A 15638-nucleotide genomic window follows, 5' to 3' on the forward strand; every position below is an offset into this window, starting at 1 on the left:
TCTGCCGAAGATAAGGTTTCTTGCAGCTGCCTTTTTTTATCATTTAAATTTATCCATCCAACCACTGGAGATTTGTCAGGTCCCGTATTTCTGTGTCCACTGTGATCCACAACACAGTTACCACAGTGCTATACAATATCGTTAAATGCTCTAGCTCGCAAACTTCCGAGTGCAGTAACCTAACTGCACCAAAAAGAAACTAAAACAGCCCACACCTCTGTCCTCCAAACTGCATGGGACCATGCAATAACTTAAGTCACAAAATGAATCATTCTTCAGTATATGCCGAGAGATGTCCACCTTATTTACTAGACAGCTACACTTGAGGTATTATTTCACGTCTCTGTTTAGTCTTTCTACTGTTTCCATTTGTTTTACTCTAACAGTGCTAGCAATAAATAAACAATTTGCAACAAATGCGTGCCTGTTTCGAACTTTTCTAAATTTAAGTATAAGAGCAAGTGACCTTCATTTACCTTTCCAGAGCGAGCGACGCAGAACTGGAGCCAATCGAGGTAGACGTTGCAGAAGGAGCTCCGCGAGATTCCCGATGCCCGGAAGTCATAGTCCTCGTCAATGTTCATGTTGAAGACAGGGTCCACGTCCGTGTAGTTGCGGTCCAGGGTCGGGTGAAGTGCATCCCTCACGGCGGGCAGGGCAAGCCACTCCTCCAGGTGACTAGAGGTGACCGTGTAGTAGACGATGGCCTGAAAATGAAACACAACAGGACCGTGCATATTTGAATTAACTTATGTGATGGTGCTGATTCATGCACATTTAATTAGCATGTGGTGCTGGTGCTGATGCCGGTTATGTCATGCACATCTGATTTAGCACATGTGGTGATGCCGATTTTGTCATGCACAACCGAATTACCAGATGTGCTGATGCTGACTACGTCATGCACATCTGGTGCCAATTACGTCATGCACATCTGAATTATCACATGTGGTGATGACAATCATGTCATGCAGAATTGAATTACCAGATGTACTGATGCTAATTACGTCGTGCGCATCTGAATTACCAGATGTGCTGGTGCTGATTACGTCATGCACGTCTGAATTAGCACATGTGGTGACAGTGAGTATGTCATGTACAACTGAATTACCAGATGTGCTGACGGCGATTATGTCAAGCTCAACTGAATTACCAGATCTGCTGATGCTGATTACATCATGCACATCAGAATTAGAACATGTGATGGCAATTACGTCAACCGAATTCTGTCAACAGAATGTACAACAGAATTACCAAATGTGCTAATTACGTCATGCACACCTGAATTACTGGATGTGCTGGTGCTGATTACGTCATGCACATTTGAATTAGTACATGTGGTGATGGCGATTATGTCATGCAAAACTGAATTGCCTGATGTGCTGATGATGATGATTACATCATGCGCATCTAAATTATCACACGTGGAGATGAAGATTATGTAAATCACGATTGAATCACCAGATGTGCTGATGCTGATTACGTCATGCACATCTGAATTACCAGATGTGCTGATGCTGATTACATCATGCGCATCTGAATTAGCACTTGTGGTGATGCCGATTATATCATGCACAAGTGAATTACCAGATGTTGTGGTGCTATTACTGCATGCACATTCGAATCGAATTATGTGGCGGTGGTGCCAATAACTTCATGCAGAACTCCATTAGCATATGTGGAGGTGCCGATTACTTCGTCAACAAGGTTCAATATATTCTCAGGAAATCGGTACTTTTAGAGAAAAGCCACAGGATCCAACAGGCTCTCAACAGCTGTGTAAAAAAAGTTAAAAAAAATTAACAGATGACCAATGTGATTCATGTGGCTGAGTACGCATTAGTATTAGTATTCCCCCCTCCCCCGTGTGGAGCACCCACTGCTGCTGACTGGTTCAGACCGTATGGACGGGTGGCGTGATCCAGTCTATCAATCACCGTGTGCCACACCGTACCCCTTCTTCACTTCCCCTACCCCTCAACTCTGACTGAAGACTGCAGTGTCCTGCTCACCATCACTATCATCATCATCAGCCTGATTATGCCTTCTGCAGGGAAAAGGTCTTTCCCATGTCTCTCCAATTAACCCTGTCCTTTGCCAGCTGCGGACACTGCATCTCCGCAGACTTCTTAATCTCACCCGCCCACCCGACTTTCTGCCACCCCCTGCTACGCTTGCCCTCTCTTGGTATCCACTCCGTTACCCTTAAGGACCACAGGTTATCTTGCCTTCGCATTACATGCCCTGCCCAAGCCCATTCCTTCCTCTCGATTTCAACTAGGATGTCATTGACTCCCTTTGTTCCCTCACCCACTCCGCCTGCTTCCGATCTCGTAATGTTGCACCTATCATTTTCCTTTCCATAGCTCACTGCGTTGTCCTTAACTTAAGCTGAACCCTCTTTGTTATCCTCCACGTTTCTGCCCCTGTTGCCTCCCACCCCTCTCTCCACATTGCTTCCTGCCAATTGGGGCTTCACACACCGACACCGCCAACGCGGGGTACCTTCTGCAATAATGGGCACTCTAATGCCAGCCATTAAAAACGATTTTAGGCCTCTGCGTGGGCTGGGCTGGTAAGGTCAGCACAGGTAGATAGCTCCAGCGGCCACGCACCTTGACGTAGTAGGTAACAAGTGCCTTGCGCAGCTCGAAGACCTGCAGCATGGACACGGCCGAGTTGTCGGAGATGGAGTAGCCCTCGAGGACGTAGCGGGCGGCTGCCACCTGCCAGGCCAGCCACCGCTGCCCGAAGGCCGCATTTGCCGACAGCAGGTGGGGCAGCCTGCCCGGCTCACAGCAGCAGCAGCCCTCGTCTTCCTCCACGCCCTCCGAGATGGCCTCCACCTCACGCTGTTGGCAGTAGGTGCCTGTAAGGGGGAAACACGTTAACGGGGGGGACCCTTGAACGGTTCTCTCGTAACACTTTTTGGCATGGTTTTTGAGCTTTAATACCCTCAAGCGACTTATCAGCTATGAGGGACACTGTAGTCGAGCGCTCCAGAGTAATTAACCATATGGAGTTCTTTAACTTGCACCGACATTACACAGCACACAGGCAATTTAAGGCTCTAGCATCAGTAGCGTCGCTCTGCAAAAACTCGGCGTTGTAGTGGAAAGAAGAGCACAGTAGACGAGGATTGGGTGGACCAACGTGAAAAGAAGGAAATTGCCGCACCCAGTGTAGAGCACTCTGGCAGAGAAGGGGAGAGTGGAAAGGAGGGCAGTGATTTCGCCGCAAGCTGCATATAGTTTCAGTGAAGGTCGCCGCTGACTCGTATTTGGCTAGCTCAAACAACTGTAAATGCACTATACTAGCGCAGACCCCACTGCATCAATTGAAATAATTGCCTGTAAATTTTTACATTTCGTGTCCATCGAAACGGGAGAAACAGGAGTTCATACTGAGTATTGTCTCGTGAACAGTGAAAGGCTTAGAGCAACAAAAATGTGCAAAACCTTTAAATGTGCAACCTGTTATATAAGGGTAAAGTGAGTTATAACAGGTGCACATCAAGTGAAGTGCTAAGTAAGCAGCAAATGATAGAGCTGAAGGCATTCATCATCGAGACTTATTAATGCGCAGAGATAACCACTCATGACAGGTGCCTGTCACCGGGAACTTTTGAGTAGCGACAGACAGGAAAACCACCACTGCAAGTGGTTAAGTGAGTACGTACAGTACGGTCCACTGTTAAAGGGAACATGATATCGCGTAGCCTCTGCGCTTCGCGGAGTGTTGCCGCCGAGTGTGGGAGTTGTCAGCACAAGATGCATGCGCAGTATGCATGGCAGCCGGTCTTTCCGCGCATGCGCTTCATGCCACCTGTTCTCGCCGCATCTAGGCAGCAGGGCTTCGTGAAGCGCAGAGGCCACGCGATCGCATGTTCCCTTTAACAATGGATCTCATACTGTACTAGTAAACAACATCGCAGCTGGGGCGCTTTTTACCCCTGAACTCCAGGCCCCGAAGCTGGAAAGTGACGAGGCCGTTGGCAAGCTCGATGATGTGCAGTAGGCAGTTGAGGTTGTCCGAGGCCAGCACAAAGCAGTCGCCCTGCGTCACGTTGCCCCACCGGCCGAGCGCCAGGTCCCCGTACAGCGACTGCTGCAGCGACCGCGTCAGGTGCTCATAGAAGATGGAGTTGAGGTTGTTGTCGTCCGAGCCTGCAACCACCGACAGAGCCCACACTACTGTAACATACCTCACCTACACAACACCGTTCACATCTCAAGAGACTCCAAAACGCCTCCAAGTTCACTCGACGACAAGATGTCCAAAAGACAAAAAAAGAAACAATACAAATTACTCCCTGCTCTATCCCACACCCTTTTCTTGTTACGATGACAGTTTTAGTGGAAAAGTACTTGTAAGCTCACCAACCCCGACCATGAATCTTGTCAACTGGTCTTAAGGGTCTTGAGCTGTTGCCTGGCAACAGCGACACTAAGTTAAGTTTCCTGGGTGTGAAATAAACAAATAAATAATAAAATATATATTGCTGCAACTGGGATTTGCACCCGTGGTGGTGTGAACAGATCAGCTTCACTGGTCAGAGCACCACAGCACTATGCTATCACTGCAGCCAATCAAGCCTTGTGTTAAACTGCGACCCACTCTTGCACTGTGCATTGCACATCGTTGTCTTCATCAACTTCCATCTGCAGCAACAGAACAGATCAGCTTAACCTGAGTCTAATATCGTTGCCAGATGTGCTGACGACCCGGAAAAGCAAAACCGCGACCCAATCAGGCTAAACACATGCTTTTGCATGTCTACTAGGTTTAACTACATTCAACCTCTGCCATTTTTGTTAACAAGCAGCTAATATTCACAACAGACATTCCAGGCTTTACCAATTCCCATCTAAAATTATTCTTGAGCCTAGTCCACAAAATCGTAACGGCTTAATGAGCTTTCTTATGAACACGCCGTTCACCAGGCAAACCTTTTGAAGACATATGCTTAACCTAAAATGACAAAAACAACCCAAAGAAATGAGAAGATAAGCATACCTGGATTTCGTTCCAATTGCGAAGACAACCGTGTGTTGGAATGGTCCACTCTTTTCGTGCTGTTGCGAATAAAAAAAAAAGATGCCTTGAACCAACTTCACTAATGCTTACAGAAAAAACAAATTTGAGGGTTTATAGTGCCCAGTTTCAAGAAAGAGAGACTGCAGAGTAAGAGGAGGCTAACTCACTTGTAGTCCCGTTCCCAGAACTTGACTGGCCTGACGTATGAGGTGAAGAAAATGGCGCTCCCGAGAACAGGGCTGAGCGGCGTTGACAAAATTGCCGAGATGATGGCTTGCACAAAGAGCATGGCTGAATCTGCAGGCGTTCGGCTGAAGCTAAGGAAGATTAACACAACAGCCCAGCCAGTATGTGAAAACAAACTGAAGCTATGTTTTACTATGAAGGCATGCAAGCCAGACATCAGCCTTGTTTTTAAATATAATGGCATGCACACAATGACAACAATTCTGCCTGCTGCAATGCCAGTGTTTAAGCTGAAAGAAGGCATCTCGTTCAGCTTCCACAAATGCGCTTCAGGCTTTCTAGCTTAAGGGGGGACACTACCCTATACAGTGAACTTTTGAACCATTTGCTCGATTTGATTGAAACTTGTGGGGCTAGTTTATATTACTGGTGGGACCACCTCTGCCAAATTTGATTACTCTAGAATAAATATGAAGCAGGCTATGCAACCATTGTGCCAAGGATGACTATGCTTCCTTAGGAAAACTATTGTTTGAAAATAAGAGTAATTTTTTCAATTTCTTGTGTTATGTAGCATTGGGAATGTCCAGAGCACACAACTATGGAATTATTTTGCTTAGTTCTCCTATATTTTGAAAAAATGATACCATACAAAGAATGACATTGGATTTTCATTTTACGTTAATTTTTTAAAAGTCATTTTTCAGTGTGAAAAAGGGAAAAAATAGACAAACTGAGCACACAGTTGTGTTCCTCATAAAATTTCGCTCAAGAAAACCTGCTACGATACCAATATTATCAAGTAATATTGGAATGATAGTTTTTCTAAGCTGACAGTTTACTGCAGAAACAGGAGATGAGAAAAATAGACTCACATGATTGAAAATCATCCTATTTTATTTTAAGCACTACAATGTTCAAGACAAGCCCCCCCGCTGAATAATAAAATTTGGCAGAGGTGGTCCCAGCAGTGATATTCGCAACTTTCAATGAAATCGAGCAAGCGGTTCAAAGTTCACTTTTTGGGTAGTGTCCCTCCTTAACTGCAGAAATAGTTTAAGATCAATAATGTAAAATATGGTAATCAAAGAGGACATTGCTAACAGCAATGAAAATGCCTGGTGATTCAAGTGCGGTAAAAATAATGCATGCCGAGGGTGAAAAGCAATGAAAATGCCTGGTGATTCAAATGCGTGCCAAAAGTGGCTATGGTGCAATTTTCAATTCACTCAGAGTCATTCAACGGATTAAGTTTGGTTTATTGGGGTTTAATGTCCAGAAGCAACTCAGGCTGTGAGGGACGCCGTAGTGAAGGGCTCCGGAGATTTCGACCACCTGGGGTTCTTTAACGTGCACTGACATCGCACAGCACACGGGCCTCTAGAATTCTGCCTTCATAGAAATTCAGCCGCCGTGGCCGGGATCAAACCCACGTCTTTCGGGTCAGCAGCCGAGCACCGTAACCCGAGCCACCGCGGCAGGGATCAACGGATTAAGTGAAAGCGCAAACGATTCACATGATTACAAAGACTGAAAGTGTGGCTGAGCCAATGTGTGACTAGAGAACCTGTTTGAGGCAAGTCCGAATCAGCTCTGCACTTTATAGACTCCATGTTGTGGCAATGAGTTTGAAGGCTTAATAAAAACTGCTCCACACCATGGAAGCAACGACATTCCAAGGATACGGGGGACGCTGAAGGGCTGAGCAAAAGCATGGAATGCCGAGCCCCACGTGATCTGCCATGGGGCGATGTAGGTGATGATGAAGCTAATCTTGAGCAACAACTCATACACCTGCAAAGACAAAGGACAAGTGCACAGCACACTTAACAACCAGTGCAAGATAGCCGATCTTACTACATATCTATCACTCCAATGAAGGTCTTGCGAAACTAGTTCCAAGTGCTCTAGGGACATATGAGGCAACAAGAAAGCATGCTAAAATAAGCCTAAGAACACTTCCATGACCCAAACGTCTGACAAAATAAGAATGCTGAAGTGATCACCTCTAGCCTTTGACCAGTGAAAATTTTCATGCTGCTTTCATTCAGGGTTTTTATGGTATTAGAAGTATGCATTAAATACCAAGCGTTACCAGGATACTGTTTCAAGAGGAAACTAATAACTGTAACTAGGGACTATATTTGTTTTGCTCCGTAGAAAGAGAAGGCATGTCCCGGCTCTGCAACTTTGGCTCCATTGCCAAGAAAATTCGTCGCAGAGCACACTGACGTCGACGCAGTTTGCTTGTAAAAACCGCTGGTGATAGCGAGCAGCCTTCCCATTTCTTTTATAGGTCTTCTCTACAGGAACTACATTCTCAATTAACGTAGCCTCTTTGCAATTAGAACGAGGTTATCGATCAGTCTAGGACATTTTCAATTTGTTCTCAGCGTCCCATTAAGTGCAAGCACAGGGTTACAACACTCTAGCTCTGACAGCTCCAAATGTGTCAGACTTTAAAGTTTATTCCCGGCAAGCAAGAGAGAGAGGTCACCTTGGAGAAGACAAACAGGCAGCAGAAGTAGTTGATGAGGAAGGGCTCCTTGGGTCCCCGGTAGTCGTAGCTGAAGAAGAGCGTCGTGAACAGCAGCACGAGGAAGTGCTGCGACGGGTCGTTGAAGGCACTCCGCAGGCACTTGAGGCCACACACCACCAGCACCAGGCAGCCACCGCTGTGCAGGGGGGGGGGGAACAAAAGAAGTTGAGAACGTCCTCGAGAGGAAAAAAAATATGAAGTAATCAGCCTTCACAATAGCATTAAAAAAAAATGTAACGTCTAGACAGGAATGTTTCAGAGGCCCCTTAGAGAACAAACGCTAGTTAATGATATCCTAGCTGAAAACAAGCATGCACATCATGCGAAGGCAAGATAAACGATGGTCGTTAAAGGTAACGGACTGAATTCCAAGAGAAGGCAAGCATAGCAGAGGTGGCTGAAAGTCAGGTGGGCAGAGAAAGATTAGGAAGTTTGCGGGGATAACATGGCCGCAGCTTGCACAGGTCAGGGTTAATTGGAGAGATATGGGAGAGGTCGTTGTCCTGCAGTGGATGCAGTTAGGCTGATGATGATGATTTGTGCGCCACAAAGCAAGCATGTCGCGCAACAAGCAAGCACAACAAAGAAACGGGTGACACAACACCAAGAACGAAACGAGCTTGCAGCTTTAAAATTGAAGCACAAGTCTGTCCCACCAACAACTGAACAATACGTGGTACTAACAAAAGCTCGCCATCCTACAAGGAAAGGGACCGTTTTTATCTAACTGCTCAACTGTGAAAGTAACTTCACAAACAGCCTAGATGACTCACGCAACGCCGAAGCGGCCAATGATGTCGGGCGTGCTGGTGCTGAGTGCGCTGAGGAAGAGCAGCGGGTAGATGAGGTTCTTTTCAATGAACCACATCCACACCTGCAGCTTCTCGAACCACATCACCCGGGCTGGCTCTACAGGCAGAAACAAAGCAGCACTTGAAACACTGAACCTATAGTGTGGAGGCATGAAATGCCTAATCACTGCATTGTTATCCATTTACATGTCACACATCTGTGCCTTCAACCGCATCTTATGCACTGATATGCCTACTTTTGCCTTCGTCACAGCTTCAAAGCAGCACTGAGGACAAATCCATCCAATTATCGTTTTCAGTAAAATTCCTTCATTTCCTTTCATGGTTCTGTGGACATTTGCTCAGATCGAAAAGACATAATTACTTGTGAAAAATTTTTTCGTGGAAAGTGGATTATGCATTTCTTTCCTCACTTTCGATTTGAGCTCATGATGCTGATGAGGACGTCGAGTGAATTACGGACTCCATGATCACCGGCTGGACGCAGATGGCGATTGATCCAACCTGAGATCCGCATACAGAAGCGAGTATCAATACCACTGAGGTAAGCTTGTGAGAACAGCCTGCGGTTGTGAAACCTAGATTTCGTTTATTGGCCTTTCCTAGCTTTTATGAGCTGTTTCCAGTGAAATTAGCCTCTTTTGATGTTACAATGCAGTAATCAGGTCAATACTTCAATCAGTCCTCAGTGTCCCATACTCTAAACAGAAAGGAGTAAAAAAGAAAGTAAGCTGTCATCTAGGGCACTCGTTACTACACAAGAGCTTAAACCCTTTTTACTCCCTTACAGGTGTATTTGTTGTTAGAATGCAGTAATCAGAAGATACCTTCAATCTGACCTCAGTGTCCCATACTCTAAACAGAAAGGAGTAAAAAAGAAAGTAAGCCGTCATCTAGGGCACTCGTTACTACACGAGAGCTTAAACCCTTTTTACTCCCTTACAGGTGTATTTGTTGTTAGAATGCAGTAATCAGAAGATACCTTCAATCTGACCTCAGTGTCCCTTCACACTCTAAACAGAAAGGAGTAAAAAAGAAAGTAAGCCGTCATCTAGGGCACTCGTTACTACACGAGAGCTTAAACCCTTTTTACTCCCTTACAGGTTTATTTGTTGTTAGAATGCAGTAATCAGAAGATACCTTCAATCTGACCTCAGTGTCCCATACTCTAAACAGAAAGGAGTAAAAAGAAAGTAAGCCGTCATCTAGGGCACTCGTTACTACACGAGAGCTTAAACCCTTTTTACTCCCTTACAGGTTTATTTGATGTTAGAATGCAGTAATCAGAAGATACCTTCAATCTGACCTCAGTGTCCCATACTCTAAACAGAAAGGAGTAAAAAGAAAGTAAGCCGTCATCTAGGGCACTCGTTACTACACGAGAGCTTAAACCCTTTTTACTCCCTTACAGGTTTATTTGTTGTTAGAATGCAGTAATCAGAAGATACCTTCAATCTGACCTCAGTGTCCCATACTCTAAACAGAAAGGAGTAAAAAGAAAGTAAGCCGTCATCTAGGGCACTCGTTACTACACGAGAGCTTAAACCCTTTTTACTCCCTTACAGGTTTATTTGTTGTTAGAATGCAGTAATCAGAAGATACCTTCAATCTGACCTCAGTGTCCCATACTCTAAACAGAAAGGAGTAAAAAGAAAGTAAGCCGTCATCTAGGGCACTCGTTACTACACGAGAGCTTAAACCCTTTTTACTCCCTTACAGGTTTATTTGATGTTAGAATGCAGTAATCAGAAGATACCTTCAATCTGACCTCAGTGTCCCATACTCTAAACAGAAAGGAGTAAAAAGAAAGTAAGCCGTCATCTAGGGCACTCGTTACTACACGAGAGCTTAAACCCTTTTTACTCCCTTACAGGTTTATTTGTTTTTAGAATGCAGTAATCAGAAGATACCTTCAATCTGACCTCAGTGTCCCATACTCTAAACAGAAAGGAGTAAAAAGAAAGTAAGCCGTCATCTAGGGCACTCGTTACTACACGAGAGCTTAAACCCTTTTTACTCCCTTACAGGTTTATTTGTTGTTAGAATGCAGTAATCAGAAGATACCTTCAATCTGACCTCAGTGTCCCTTCACACTCTAAACAGAAAGGAGTAAAAAAGAAAGTAAGCCGTCATCTAGGGCACTCGTTACTACACGAGAGCTTAAACCCTTTTTACTCCCTTACAGGTGTATTTGTTGTTAGAATGCAGTAATCAGAAGATACCTTCAATCTGACCTCAGTGTCCCTTCACACTCTAAACAGAAAGGAGTAAAAAAGAAAGTAAGCCGTCATCTAGGGCACTCGTTACTACACGAGAGCTTAAACCCTTTTTACTCCCTTACAGGTGTATTTGTTGTTAGAATGCAGTAATCAGAAGATATATTCAATCTGACCTCAGTGTCCCTTCACACTCTAAACAGAAAGGAGTAAAAAAGAAAGTAAGCCGTCATCTAGGGCACTCGTTACTACACGAGAGCTTAAACCCTTTTTACTCCCTTACAGGTGTATCTGTTGTTAGAACGCAGTAATCAGAAAATACCTTCAATCTGACCTCAGTGTCCCATACTCTAAACAGAAAGGAGTAAAAAAGAAAGTAAGCCGTCATCTAGGGCACTCGTTACTACACGAGAGCTTAAACCCTTTTTACTCCCTTAATGGTGTATTTGTTGTTAGAATGCAGTAATCAGAAGATACCTTCAATCTGACCTCAGTGTCCCTTCACACTCTAAACAGAAAGGAGTAAAAAAGAAAGTAAGCCGTCATCTAGGGCACTCGTTACTACACGAGAGCTTAAACCCTTTTTACTCCCTTAATGGTGTATTTGTTGTTAGAATGCAGTAATCAGAAGATACCTTCAATCTGACCTCAGTGTCCCTTCACACTCTAAACAGAAAGGAGTAAAAAAGAAAGTAAGCCGTCATCTAGGGCACTCGTTACTACACGAGAGCTTAAACCCTTTTTACTCCCTTAATGGTGTATTTGTTGTTAGAATGCAGTAATCAGAAGATACCTTCAATCTGACCTCAGTGTCCCTTCACACTCTAAACAGAAAGGAGTAAAAAAGAAAGTAAGCCGTCATCTAGGGCACTCGTTACTACACGAGAGCTTAAACCCTTTTTACTCCCTTAATGGTGTATTTGTTGTTAGAATGCAGTAATCAGAAGATACCTTCAATCTGACCTCAGTGTCCCTTCACACTCTAAACAGAAAGGAGTAAAAAAGAAAGTAAGCCGTCATCTAGGGCACTCGTTACTACACGAGAGCTTAAACCCTTTTTACTCCCTTAATGGTGTATTTGTTGTTAGAATGCAGTAATCAGAAGATACCTTCAATCTGACCTCAGTGTCCCTTCACACTCTAAACAGAAAGGAGTAAAAAAAAGAGTAAACTGTCCTATAGTGCGCCCCCTTTTACAAAAGAGCGCGCTAGAGGTCAGCTTATTCCCTTTTTACTCCCATACAGGCATACTTGTGCTTAAAAGTGCAGGTGTAAACCCACTGCCACTCTTTGCCGGGCAAATGCGCCCACGAGTGAGAGCACAGTGGGTCAGTAGAGGAGAAGAGAAGAGGGTTTCTCCACTGACCGCGCACTTCAAACTGCTGGTGCTCGCTCGACTTGAGGATGGGGTGGGCGCAGCAGAGCCAGGGCAGCTGCTTGCGCAGCTGCGGCAGGCAGTAGTGGAGCAGCAGGCCCCACACCACGGCCGTCCCGTGCAGCAGCATCTCCAGGTAGGGCTGCATGCATCACGGCACAACAACCGATTCATCACCAACGGGTCACATCACTCATCACATCACTTTATTTTCCTTAAAGACCCCTTGCGGGGTGTTACATAAGGGGTGGGTTTTTATGAAGTACAGGTGTCCACTGCAGTCATGAATGTTCCAGGCCAGGTGATGGCAAGAGAGAGAGATACGAGGAAGCTCAGACGAGAGATAGAGAGATACAAGAAAACTCAGAGGAGAGAGATACGAGGAAGCTCAGATGTATTGCATCACCCGTTGCTACAAACAAAAACAATGTTTGACTGCATAAACAATCGGCTCCTTTTTGGAATTTCCTCCATTTAAGGTGCCAATGGTGTGTGCTTGCAAACCAGCAGCACACCCGTTGCTACAAACAAAAACAATTTTTGACTATATGAACAATCGGCTCTATTTTTGGCACTTGCTCCATTAAGCCGCCGACAGCGTGCGCTTGCTAGCCAGCAGCACCGCTCTTCCCACGTCTCTCAATTACACTCGACTCTCGGCAATTCGAACTGAAACAGGAACTAAAGATTTGTTTCAGTTTAAATTATTGAGAGACTTTTGAATAGACTTGAAGATGATGGAACCAAAATCTCAGTTTGCATAAACCTGAAGTTCAACATAGATTACGGTTTTATGGGGTTTAACATCCCAAAGTGACTTAGGCTATGAGGGACGCCAGAGTGGAGGGCTCCGGAAATTTCAACCACCTGGGGTTCTTTAACGTGCACTGACATCGCACAGTACACGGGCCTCTAGCATTTTGCCTGCATCGAAATTCAACCACCACGGCCAGGATCGAACCCGTGCCTTTCGGGTCAGCAGCCGAGTGCCATAACTACTGAGCCAACGCGGCGGCTTCAAAGTAAATGAGTTCAGTGGAATATCTCATCATTTCATTTTAATATTACTACTAGTTTGCCTCACATAACGTAGATATAAATGGCAGAGAAAGATGTTGAAAAACATCAAGGTGTGCAATGCCAGAACATAACGGCAACTAAAAGCATGTAACGATCATTCAAGCAAAAAAGTAAGCAGCAGTGATCAATCAAGCATGCTAATCTATAATGCGATTAGCACACAATCAGCGAAGTTTTTCGTGTTTTTTGATTTGCTATGCTTTTGCAGATTATTTTATTCCAGGTTTCCCTCTGGATCACATTGATTCAAGGAAAACGTTGACGTCGAAAGGGTATGACAGCTGTTAATGGCTACTGCTCCTGTGTACTTTTTGTGTTGAAAAAAAAAAAAACTCAGCACATGAAAAAAATCCTAGTGATGTTGCAAATTAAGCAGCCAGTGCAATAAAATCAAGCGAGGTGTATATTCATCAGTCAGTTGCGTATCTGGGCTTTGCAATACAGTTTGAATAACGTATAAGAATGTCTCCATTTGAAAAACACCGAAAAATTTCTCACACCTGCACAAAAGAAGGTCTAACACAGCAACTAAAAGGTTCGCTCATCACTAGGAACCTCAAGAACAGAAAAAGTAGATTACATTACTAAATGCTGAAACAAGCATCCTAATATGACAGAATGGAGGTGTCTAAGCAAGTTCAGCTTAGCAGAACTCACCTGAAGTGCCGAAAACATGGTGCTGACGTGGACTGCAAACACGAAGATTGCCACAAAGACGCAGTGTATCGCATCCGTCCGTAGCCTGGCCCTCTGCAAGGACAAAGCAAAGAGGCTTGGCATGGCTACCTCTAATCAGGACACACCTCTCAAGCACAAGGCCATGAAAATTTCCGTCCAATCAGCAAACAGATATCTCAAGTTAAACTTGAGTAACTCAACATTTTTTTTTTCCAGTGAACGCACTCTACTCACAAAGAAATGACTACAGTGAGAGAGAAGTGCTCAGTCAACGCAACTATGACCTGCTTGTCTTTCGTTAGCGTCACTCTTGGCTAAAATCAAAAGATTTTGCTCGAGCAAAGCTCTGAAATTTACTAACAGCGATACAACTAGGACAGGCACAACTCGTCACACCCATAAAAGTGATCAAGCTGAATGCAAAGCTATCAGTCAACATTATGATATTTACTGGCCTTTCGTTAACCTAGTTCCTTAAATAATGCAGCCAAGTAAGTCAGTGTCTTCATAAAGTGAAGCATCGGTGGCTGCTCATAGCAATGTCTCTCGGCAGGTCACAATTTGCTAAGACTCACTAAAATCCTCAACTTAACTCGTAGCTCTCAGTTCATTCATTCATCTCTGTTCATCATTCATTCATATCTGTTTGCTGATTAAATGAATGAATAAATGAATGAATGAATGTATGAGCTCTCAGTGAATGCTAAGATCTTCACCCGCCTCTCATTAATCTGGTTCTTTGAAGAATTATACACATCAATACTAACATAACCTTAGCAAATTCAGTTACTAGAAACAGAAACACACGACTGACGGCATGCATATTTGAAAAAAGAAAAAAAAAACGTTTCTCATTGTTGCCTGCAAAGCAAGTAGGAAATGTGGGGCGTACAAATGTCTTCTCCAGCTTTGCAGGCAGCGGGTCCACGTATTCAGGGGCACTGTCAGTGGCATTGGCAGTCGGCGCATTCTCCGCCCACAAGTGGCGCTTGATGAGGTTCCTGCAAAATGGTGAAACACACAACACAGAATGTCACAGGACCCAAAATGTCACAGACAGTGGTGGTCAGGCATCTCAACGTTGAAAACAGCATTTCTGGGCATAGCTCCATCTAAATGAATTCCAAGCCATTTTAAAAAATAGTAGGATTTTAAAGTAGTTAAACCAAGTAGACGTGCAAAAGCATGTGTTATTGGCTCATGGTTCTGCTTTGCTGGGTCGTCGGTATGTCTGGCAACGATACTAGACTCAGGTTGAGCTCTGACTGAGGTTAAGCTGATCTGATGTGTTGGCACTACAGATAGAAATTGATGAAGACAACGATGTGCAATGCACAGCGCGAGTGTGCGTTGCAGTTTAACACGAGGCGTGATTGACTGCGGCAATAGCATAGTGCTCTTGTGTAGTGGCCAACAAAGCTTATCGGTTCATGCCGCCAAGGGTTCTAATCCCAGTTGTGTCAATATTTGTTTTATTTATTTATTTATTTATTTATTCAAGGTCAAGGCCAAGGCTTCAGCAATGGCCCGACTTTTGCAGCTGCGGTCACGAAATAGAGCTTTTGCTCTAAAAATCTCTAATTCACTTTCAGCATTGGCCATGGTGGTTTGAAGCCAAGGGTTATTACGGCGGTATCGTGATGGTGATTGGTAGGTCAATCAACACAAAATCAACCGTATGATGACAAAATAAAGTGTCTTGAATTGTCAGAGCT

At 44.4% G+C, this 15638-nt stretch overlaps 1 protein-coding gene across 7 annotated transcripts in view; it reads right to left on the reverse strand.

Annotated features, from left to right (window-relative positions):
* pcx (pecanex) overlaps positions 1-15638 on the reverse strand; it is a 68062-nt gene that overhangs the window by 13360 nt on the left and 39064 nt on the right. For all 7 annotated transcript variants that reach the window (XR_016285664.1, XM_089560802.1, XM_089560804.1 and 4 more), the window contains exons 22-32: positions 14816-14924; positions 13903-13995; positions 12157-12307; positions 8536-8671; positions 7721-7898; positions 6909-7017; positions 5205-5334; positions 5017-5075; positions 3951-4166; positions 2616-2869; positions 477-707 (exon numbers count right to left, since the gene is read on the reverse strand). Coding sequence is in view for 6 of the 7 variants with exons in the window: in XM_089560802.1 (XP_089416928.1) it covers positions 477-707; positions 2616-2869; positions 3951-4166; positions 5017-5075; positions 5205-5334; positions 6909-7017; positions 7721-7898; positions 8536-8671; positions 12157-12307; positions 13903-13995; positions 14816-14924 (1666 nt within the window). In the remaining variant the exon portion in view is untranslated. The remainder of the gene's footprint in view (positions 1-476; positions 708-2615; positions 2870-3950; positions 4167-5016; positions 5076-5204; positions 5335-6908; positions 7018-7720; positions 7899-8535; positions 8672-12156; positions 12308-13902; positions 13996-14815; positions 14925-15638) is intronic.

Source organism: Amblyomma mixtum, chromosome 9, assembly GCF_055824585.1.
Source record: "Amblyomma mixtum isolate Tamu chromosome 9, ASM5582458v1, whole genome shotgun sequence".
In the NCBI taxonomy this organism is placed as follows: Eukaryota; Metazoa; Arthropoda; class Arachnida; order Ixodida; family Ixodidae; genus Amblyomma; species Amblyomma mixtum.